The 10,499-nt window shown below is 41.7% G+C and overlaps 2 protein-coding genes across 2 annotated transcripts; one reads left to right on the top strand and one right to left on the bottom strand.

The window, feature by feature from the left end:
* Positions 1-3,407: 3,407 nt before the first annotated feature.
* pgam2 (phosphoglycerate mutase 2 (muscle)) lies at positions 3,408-6,194 on the bottom strand. The gene is made up of 3 exons (XM_079835085.1): positions 5,620-6,194; positions 4,145-4,325; positions 3,408-3,798 (listed from the first exon to the last, which is right to left on the bottom strand). The coding sequence occupies exons 1-3, from the start codon at positions 6,034-6,036 to the stop codon at positions 3,629-3,631; spliced, it is 768 nt and encodes a 255-aa protein (XP_079691211.1). The 5' UTR covers positions 6,037-6,194; the 3' UTR covers positions 3,408-3,628.
* A 1,117-nt stretch (positions 6,195-7,311) lies between these two features.
* Positions 7,312-10,091, top strand: nefla (neurofilament light chain a). The gene is made up of 4 exons (XM_079834668.1): positions 7,312-8,475; positions 8,549-8,673; positions 8,759-9,108; positions 9,190-10,091. Exons 1-4 carry the CDS (start codon positions 7,435-7,437, stop codon positions 9,771-9,773), a joined length of 2,100 nt encoding a protein of 699 aa, XP_079690794.1. The 5' UTR covers positions 7,312-7,434; the 3' UTR covers positions 9,774-10,091.
* The last annotated feature ends 408 nt before the right edge of the window (positions 10,092-10,499 follow it).

Genomic DNA, 10,499 nt, shown 5'->3' with positions numbered 1-10,499 from the left:
TAATTAAAATGTTGAAAAAAATGTATTATGTTAATTTAACATTTAATTACTTATTATATATTAACATTAAATCATTAATTTATTTATTTTAATCTAATCTTTACTTTTTTAATTTCTCTACACTTTTAAGCAAATTCATAATTAAGAAATTAATGTATAAACTTTATAAATAATAAATTAAGCAAATGTATTTATTTACAAATTTTAATTGTATTATTTATTTTTGTACGTTTCTTATGTTAAGTTAACATTTCATTTATTTTAATCATATTTATTTATTTCCATTTTTTCATGTTTTTTTCTCTCTAGACTTTTCCACAGAACCCTTGTCACTCCTTTGTGGCCCCCAGTTTGAAAACCCCTGCACTAACCTAATCATATTTTTTTTTGTAGGCTACACTTCATTTTTAAACCAATGGTTTTTAATGAGTTTTTGAAACTTGTCATAGTGCATGAATAATGTTTTAGCAGGGGTTTTGCTGGTTAACTCAAGGGGTCAAGCATAATATATATATATATATATATATATATATATATATATATATATATATATATATATATATATATATATATATATATATATATATATATATATATATATATATATATATATATATATATATATATATATATATATATAGAGCTATTTTCATGTCTTTGCAAACGATATTCTCTACTGCTACTATTCTTTTAGAAATGTCGCCCTCTACTGGTATATTAACACGTTCCATTCATGATTACTACAACTCAAAACATTCTTGCATCACATCTGTAATGAAGGCACATTTGTGTTTATAATCTATAATAACCACTATTTCGTAGTGATCACAAAGCTTAACATCCAGTTTTAACATTGGTAGAATATAAAATATTTCAATGCATTTCAGACAAATATAATTTATGAAATATGTCAAAACTTTAACCCGTGGCAACAGTTTAAAAGTAGTAAAAGTTCATGGGGAAACCGCGGACTTGGTAAACCTGTCCCAGACACAAATAATCATCCAAAGCGTGCCCCCCAATGACCCACCGCACAGGCATAATCAATCAATCAATCAATCGATTACTTTGCGATGGCCTAAAACAGAAAGTAAATGTTACACTATATCCAGTAAGTTAGCAGTGATATTTTACACAAGCTATGCGTGATCTGTTTAGCCTACTGTGTTTCCATTTGCTCCTCCTTCTTCTCTGTCGTCAGGTAAGCAATAGTGGTTATTAGTTCATTCAAAACATTAGTCTCCCTACTCCAGATTAGAATGTTGCTTAGTGATTTGAATGAAAATTCGCTCTATTAAAATGTTAGCTTCTTTAATTTATATTGGATTTTTGTGTAAATTACAATCTCTAAAAGTACAGTATTAGAACAGGATACAGTGTATGGTGGTCTTGTTTTCATAATTTGCATTTTGCTCTTAAATTAAGTGGAATAAACATAGAAAAATACTTCATATCTGAATAATTAAGTGGTAGTGCAGGGATGCAAGGTACAAAAATATAAGATATCACTTAAAGACATTCTTTTCTAAAATGTAAATATAGGCTAGGCTACATAATGTAAATATATGTTGTGAATATGTTACAGGTTTGTGTACAGTTTCGATAACAAACTAGTCATCGAAAATAACACCCTTCACCTCACCTGAGCAAATCTGATGAAAATCTGACAGGAAAAGAGCATTGATTGGTCAAAAAGTGTGGGCTGGCTCTCAAGAGTATTTATTTATTTGTTTATTTTGCCAATACTAATCAGTTTAATCAGTGATACATGTCAGGTTGGACATGTTATGTGTGGTAGGCTATTCTAAAAAAAATTGTGCTTACTGCACCTTTTAATTTGATCCTTTTTGTTTGGTCTTCTTGTTGATATATAATATACATCTGTCTTTTACAAATGACTGAAATCTAATAAGTCTGAGGAAACAAAGAGAAAGTGACTTCACAGTGAATGAGTTCCAAGAATCAGCTCACCAGAGCATGTAGAAACATCTCCCCACTCCTGAAGTCAGCCTGACCTACAGAGCTGGAATTCTCTCTCTGCCTGAGGAGGAGAGAATTCATGTCTTGAACATGAATGACTCCACCTATCAAGAACGGTAAGATATTTTGGGCAGAACTGACTGTAAGCAAGAACTTACTAAGAGGAAGTAAGAACTGTTGTGGTTTTTTGTGTAAACAACAACCCACGAAAACCACCTTACTATTTTGGATGAGCCTACTTTACATTATTTGGCCAAACAAATCTAGTTTTATAAGACTCAAACCTATAAACAGGAATAAGAGGGGGGTTTTTTTAAAGACGTTGACAGAACAGTAGTAGACATCTATTGTAGCCTATTTGGGCGGATGCCACTTCTTTTTGCTTGCCAATTAACTGCCGTTTGCCAGTGTTTGTTTTGGCTCTCTAGTATGACTGCCCTCTCTATAAACCAAGACTTCTCAAATAGATTTGGAACAAAACGTTTAATCCTCATACTGTAGTTTCTACGGAAGACCAGAATATTGTGCAATACTATAGGTTAAACATTAGATGGCAGTATTGGGTTGATTTAGCAAAGCGGTTACCCATACTCAAACTGTGTCATTGCACCATGTTACAGTGTAGTTACCATGCTTTGCTCTTTATACTTTGCCCTTTATGGAACTATATGTGCTAAATATGCGATTAAATGCTTGATGGGTCACGCTCATTTGTGTCTTATCTCATATGCTAGTTTGTGTTTTTAGAATACTGATATGCTAGCGACCCTTCAAGACTTCTTAGTTGGGCACCCAGCTTAAGTAGAAAGACTTTTTAAATGCAGAACAACATGGCAACATGATCTATCAAACCAGCAATAAAGCAATAACCAGCATAAATATCCAAGCCAGGTAATTTTGAATGTCTTTGTATATTACTTTGTGTATTTGTGTTGTGAAATGTTATAAGTTTCAACTTTTGGATAGATTCTTAAATAATAGATTAAAATAATAGGTTACTCCATGCTTTCAGTGCTGAAGGTTCAACCTAAAATTAGTCTTCCTACATAATGAATTAGTCCCTGAGCAATTTTGGGGTACTGTGACTGTCTAGTTCCGGCTTCGTCCTTTTCCAATCACGAACCGTCACACATGCACATCCACACACACCCCTGTCCTTTTGTCACCAGAGAACCTGAGCTGCTGCTAATTGTAGTGCTGGCAGGATGCCGTAGCCATTATGGGCCGTCTGCAGCGGGCTCTCATTGAGAACTATGGCTAGCTGAGCTACCACTGCACCACAGTGTGGGACAGCTGCCAAAATGAACTCCGCAACCTCTTTGGTGTGCCCTTTGGGTCAGCTTACACAGCAGCGCACCGTTCTGCTGAAATCCCTGAATTAATGCAGAGAGGGAAGAAGAGGGGGAGGAATGACTCAAGCGAAAAAGGAGGTTCACAAAATGGAGCTCACTTTTATTTGCTGTGTCAGAGTGGGGCAGTCCAACACAAGGGGGTTTACACATTGTGATGTAATGTGAGAATGTTGGGGGGAGGGGTGACGGTTATGTCCATGTCATGTGTTCCCTTTTATTACACTTTTATTATCCGATAGTGCGCCCCTTTCTTTCGTGTCTGGGGGTGTTTCAGTCTCTGGTTTTGTGTCAGCTCTTCACTTTTTGACTTTGCCCTGTGCGGCCACAGCCTCCATGGCTTTGCGCACTGTTTCCTCGTCTCCCAGGAACTGCATGGGTTTGATGGGCTTCAGGTCCTTATCCAGCTCATAGACGATGGGAATGCCAGTGGGAAGGTTGAGCTCCATGATGGCTGCGTCTGACATGCCTGTAGACACAGGTGTACATTTTGTCACATACAGTTCTTGAAGTTTTCTAAGCCTTGACTTTTCCTGACCTTTACTTTCTAAAGTGCATCTCTCTCTAGCTCTCTAGGGAGAATGCAGAACCTTTCTGCTGAAAGGTTGTGCCCGTAACAGGAACCTAACCCCCTTCTCATCTCTTCTGTGTATGAATGAGGGCTATAAATAGTCTCTGTGTCATTGGGGATCGTTTAAGCCTGGTGGTGAGACACGTTCTATGTCTGAATGCTATATGTCCATGCAGTTCTATTATATAACACATTGAGTCCCTGAATAGTATTTTATCTAAATGCTTGGTGGGATGATACTCACCCTCTAAGTGCTTGACGATACCACGCAAACTGTTGCCGTGGGCTGCGATTATGACGTTTTTGCCGGCCTTGATCTCAGGTACAATAACCTCGTTCCAGAAAGGCAGGGCACGAGCAATGGTGTCCTTCAAGCTCTCGCAGATGGGAAGCTCACCCTCTTTTAGACCCTTGTAGCGCCTTGACTGGTAAAAGAGAGGAATGGAACATCATCAAACCTTCAGTCATCCCCACATCAGTGTTTACATGAGTGACGAAAAAGCAAAGTGTCATATGCATTAATGAATTGTGTGTATATAAAAATAAGTATGTATAAAATATATTGTTACTATTCAATATACATATATGTTCTCTCTCTAAGTGAACATTTTGTCCTCAAAGTTGATGTGTTAGAAGCAGGAAAAATGGGCAAACGTAAGGTTTTGAGCGAGTTTGACAAGGGCCAAATTGTGATAGATGACTGGGTCAGAGCATCTCCAAAACTGCAGCTCTTGTGGGGTGTTCCCGGTCTACAGTTGTCAGTATCTATCAAAAGTGGTCCAAAGAAGGAACAGTGGTGAACCGGCGACATGGTCAGGGGCGACCAAGGCTCATTGATGCATGTGGGGAGCTAAGGCTGGCCTGTGTGGTCCGATCAAACAGACAAGCTACTGTAGCTCAAATTGCTCAAGAAGTTAATGCTGGTTCTGATAGTAAGGTGTCAGAATACACAGTGCATCGCAGTTTGTTGCCAATGGGGCTGCTTAGCAGCAGACCAGTCAGGGTGCCCATGCTGACCCCTGTCCACCGCCGAAAGCGGGCAGGTGAGCATCAGAACTGGACCACGGAACAATGGAAGAAGGTGGCCTGGTCTGATGAATCACGTTTTCTTTTACATCACGTGGATGGCCGGGTGCATGACTTACCTAGGGAACACATGGCACCAGGATGCACTATGGGAAGAAGGCAAGCTGGTGGAGGCAGTGTGATGCTTTGGGCAATGTTCTGCTGGGAAACCTTGGGTCCTGCCATCCATGTGGATGTTACTTTGACACGTACCTAAGCATTGTTGCAGACCATGTACACCCTTTCATGGAAACGGTATTCCCTGGTGGCTGTGGCCTCTGTCAGCTGGATAATGTGCCCTGCCATAAAGCAAAAATGGTTCAGGAATGGTTTGAGGAGCACGAGTTTGAGGTGTTGACCTCGCTTCCAAATTCCCTAGATCTCAATCCAATCGAGCATCTGTGGGATGTGCTGAACAAACAAGTCAGATCCATGGAGGCCCTACCTCACAATTTACAGGATTTAAAAGGATCTGCTGCTAACATCTTGGTGCCAGTTATCACAGCACGCCTTCAGGGGTCTAGTGGAGTCCATGCCTTGACAGTTCAGGGCTGTGTTGGCAGCAAAAGGAGGACCAACACATACGTCATAATGTTATGCCTGATCGGTGTATATATAAATATATAAATAAAACAACCAATCCCTTTGTCTTACCTCACTGATGATCTTGTGGTATGAATGGTCCTTATCCATAGGAGGAGGGGGAATATCGAATGATCTGCGCCAGATCTTGACCTGCTCCTCTCCGTGCTTGGCTGCTGTCTCTGCCTTGTTCAGGCCAGTCAGACCACCATAGTGACGTTCATTCAGACGCCAGGTGCGTACTACGGGCAGCCACATCTGGTCTGTAATCTCCATGATGGTCCAAAGAGTTTTGATAGCACGCTTCAAAACAGAGGTGTAGCACACATCAAACTTCATGCCTGCATCTTTGATGGCCTGAGCACCGCGCTTTGCTTCCTCCATACCCTTTTCACTGAGGTCTGCATCAAACCAGCCACAGAAACGGTTCTCCTGGTTCCAGGAGCTCTCGCCGTGGCGTACAATCACTAGACGATGAGCAGCAGCCATTTTGAAAGAATTTGGGTTTGACTACAGTATTTTCCAGAGTAAGCCCAACAAACACAGCCCTCCTTGCTGTTGTGCACACACTCTGTGACAGACAGTGAGCTCTGCGTGCCTATGCTATGCTTTTTTTATAGCATTCTGGTATGTGGCCCGTCATGAATGTCATATCTCTCCTGCTTTGAACCAATCATAATGCTTCACTTTCAGAATGACAGTTGAACTTGCCTATTGGCTCTTATGTGTAAAGGGGCGGACCGGATATCTATCTACTGCTCGAAGGGCAGAGGTCGTGAAAGGATTCGAAATAGCAACATGACTTTTAAACTGAGAGGTGTGGAATAAAAGTGCAAAGATCACAGTCAGCCTTAGATATCAGAGGCTAGTAAGAGGACATCAGTAAACTGCAGCTCAAATGTAGAGAGCAAATGTAGAGAATGTACAGTACAGCAGGAGTTTCCAAGCTTATTTTTTGTGGCCTAGAATATATATAATGTTTTATTTGTGACATTATCAATATTATATGAACACTGCATGAACATACACAACACATAACACACACATTAGATTATGCATCTTTTTCAATTTTTGTAATGCAGCTTTGGCAAGTTGCATAAACATACATTTCTTATTATGTATATAACATTTTAATTAAAAACATTAAAATATGGTCATGCAACGTTTATATAAGTGTGTGTGTTTATAGTAAAAACATTCCATCATCTTATCTTCCATTTAGTCTGCATACGTAAAAACATTCACTTTGTATTGTATTGTATTGTAATACCCCTCATATCCAGCAGAGGCGATGGTGTGTTTCCACAGGTAAAGCACTGAAAATAGAGCTGTAACCATTCCTCACTTCTTTTCCAGCACCCCTCCCCTTTCCTCTCTTCCTCCAGCTCTCATCTCTGTATCTGCAGTGGAAACCTTGTGCTGTATGCATATATTTTTAACCTCTATGTTTCAGAATTAAATTACATATTAAAATAAAGTGACGAGGCACAATACAAATCATAATTTACTTAATTTGAACTTTTTATCCCTAAGAATGACCTTGGTGGCACAAAGTGTGTACTTAAACAAATGATACAAATTTATAATACTTTCCGAGCAAAAACCTCATAATTTATTAACAAAATGGTGTTGTACTCTGACTTGCATATACATCTGCACATAGCTCGCTCTCTCTTTCTCTCTCTCTCTCTCTCTCTCTCTCTCTCTGTCTCTCTCTCTCGTGCTGCTATTGATACTGCATTGTCAGAGTTTAGAAAATCACTTGCGTCAGAGCTTCTTTCTGGCTATATAAGCTGCACTGACTGCGGTAGGAGCAGCAGATCAGTGTTTGAAGGCTGATCGAGCTGACTGTGGTACCGAGGCACAGAGCAGCTTGTCCTTGGAGCCATGAGTGCCGTCGGGTTTGACCCCTACTTCTCGTCCTCTTACAAGCGCTGGTATGTGGAGAGCAGCCCCCGAGCCTCTCAGCGTGGTCGTTCTCGCACCACGTTCTCCGCCCATCCCCCTTCTCTCTCCTCTCGTCTCCACTATGCCTCCCCCGGCCGGAGCTCCGCCGGTCTCATGCTGAGCAGCGCTGGCCGCTCCGTGGACATGGACATCAGCCACGCCGCCCAGGTAAGCTCCGAATTCCGGACTGTGCGAACTCAGGAGAAGGCCCAGATGCAAGAGCTCAATGACCGCTTTGCTGGTTACATCGAGCGCGTCCATGAACTAGAGCAGCAGAACCGTGCCCTGGAGACTGAGCTGCTAATGCTGAGACAGAGGCATGTGGAGCCTTCCCGCCTGAGGGGCCTGTACGAGCAGGAGGTCCGCTCTCTGAGAGCCGCCGTCGAGGAGGCCCGTATGGAGAGGCAGGCCGCGCTGAGCCACCGGGAGAGCATGGAAGATGCCTTGCGGAGCCTGCAGGCCAGCTACGAAGAAGAGGTGGTTGCCCGCGAAGACAGCGAAGGCAGGCTTCTGGAGGCCCGCAAGGAGGCCGACGACAGCACTCTGGCCCAGGTGGAGCTGGAGAAAAAGGTTGATATATTGCTAAATGAGCTGGCGTTCCTGAAGAAGGTCCATGAGGGTGAGATCTCAGAGCTGCAGGCCCAGATTCAGTATGGAGCTCAGATCGCTGTTGAGGCGGAGACCGCCAAGCCCGATTTGTCCAGCGCCCTACGTGACATCAGAGCCCAGTACGAGAAGCTGGCAGCCAAGAACATCCATTCAGCTGAAGAATGGTTCCGTGGGAAGATGGGCCACCTGACAGAGAGCGTGGCGCACCACAGTGACGCAATGAGGAACTCCAAGGATGAAGCAGGAGAGTATCGCCGCCAGCTTCAATCATGTGTCCTTGAGATCGATGCCTGCAAGGGCCTGAATGAGTCTTTGGAGAGGCAGCTCAGGGATGTGGAGGACAAGCAGAGTGCAGAGGTTGCTGCCATGCAGGTTAGTACTAGTGACCATAATTTTAGTTCTTTTATGCCCTCAAACCAATCTTAACATCCATCCTTTCCTGTAGGATACAATCAGTGACCTTGAGGATGAACTTCGAGCCACTAAGGGTGAAATGGCGAGATACCTTAAAGAGTACCAGGATCTTCTCAATGTCAAGATGGCCCTTGATATCGAGATAGCTGCTTACAGGCAGGACCACTAATACAACAGACATTTCCACTCATGTTAATGCTTCTGATTTTTCACGTAATCTTTTCCGGGTTTTTTTTTGCAGGAAGTTGCTTGAGGGGGAGGAGTCTCGCTTCAATGTGGGTGTGGGAGGTTTGGTCGGTGCTTACTCGGTTGGTCCTGTCTACTCCCGGCCCATGTACTCACTGTCCAGCCTGAGCTCTGGCGCCCCCTACCTGCTTAGTTCTCGCCTGGTCAGCTCCTCCCTCTCAGCTGATGAGGCCATCTCATCCAGTCAAGCTCAAGAAGCTGCAGCCAGTCCAACCCAGGAAGAAGAAGAAGAGGAGGAGAAAGAGGAAGAAAAAGAGGAAGAAGAAAAGGAGGAAGTAAAAGAAGAGGAAGCGGAAGCAGAAGAGGAGGAGCAAGAGGAAGAAGAAACAAAGGAGGAAGCGGAAGGTAAGATTCAGATGCAAGATTATGAATTCAAATTAATGTTGACAATGTTCATAAATTTAACTAAATTATTGTTTTAAACAGGTGCTGAACAGGAAGAGGAAGGCGAAGCTGGAGGAGAGGAAGAAGAAAAAGGGGATGAGGTGGAGGAAGAAAAGGAAGAAGTTAAAGGGGAAGATGAGGAAGGAGACGAAAAAGAGGGAGACGGGGAAGAGGGTGAGCAGAAAGAGGGAGAGAAAGCTGAGGAGGAGGAAGTGGCTGCAGAGGAGGAAACTGAGACAGAGAAAAGTGAGGAGAAAGCTGACACAAGTGCTGATAAGGCCCCAGAGGAGACTGAGACAGACAAGGAAGACACCAAGACAGAAAAAGATAAGGTAGAGAAGGAAACTGAGAAGGAAAAAGTTGAGCCTAAGGCTGAAAAAGCCAAAGAGGAAGAAAAACCCGAACCAGCCAAAGAGAAAGCCAAAGAGAAAACTGAACCTGTACCTGAACCTGAGTCAAAGGACAAAGGCAAGGAAGAGCCAGAGAAACCAAAAGCAAAGGAAAAGGTAGAATCAGAAAAGCCTGAGGTAAAAGACGAAGGAGAGAAAGGCAAGAGTGAGAAAAAGGAAAGCGTGAAGCAGGAAAAGGGAAAAGAGGAGACTGAGAAACCCAAGGGAAAGAAGTAATAAGTCGTGTATATATATAACAGCACAAATACCAGTAGCCTGACCTGCTTCTCTAGTCTCCCTTCAGTCTCTTACTATCAATATGCCTTGATCAGTGGTGCTCAGAGCAAATTGCAATACAATGTTTGAAACTACAGTCAACTTTATCAGCTTTTAAAACAGACGATGATTGTCTGATGTTACTGAGATGATCTACACACCTGAGTGAATGTATGCTTGTGAAGTAGATTATATTTTTGAATGAAGCATCAGTCTTGTAATAGATTGTAATAAGTGAATCTCTGCTGCCAGTGCAATAAAAACTTGCTTCTTGATGATCAAAATGTTTTGCTGATTTTTTTCATTGACATTGTTTGTGAGTGTAATAATTGTAATAGTACCCTTATGCAGAAGTATCCTAATGTTTGTTTTGAATGCCTTTAGATAATTAAACCAAATTTGAAACTTTCAAATACAAAAGATGAATCTGCAACATTAGTAAATGTTATACAAAAAAGGTTGTATAATTTTAAAAAAGTAAAGAAAAGTAGATGCAGAATGCCTAATGTAGGAAAATGTCATAAACAGAAAATATTATTTATTAAGATTTTTTAATGTCTGTTTAGTTCAATGGATACCTTTCATTTAAATTAGATGCAGAATGCCTGATATGGTAAAATTGAAAACGCCTAATAGCCTTACTCATCATGTGATCTTTAATTAAACTGTGCATTGCACTTGTACACA

This window comes from Gobio gobio (assembly GCF_949357685.1).
Source record: "Gobio gobio genome assembly, chromosome: 14".
In the NCBI taxonomy this organism is placed as follows: Eukaryota; Metazoa; Chordata; class Actinopteri; order Cypriniformes; family Gobionidae; genus Gobio; species Gobio gobio.
This window is presented reverse-complemented; position numbering and strand designations above follow the sequence as displayed.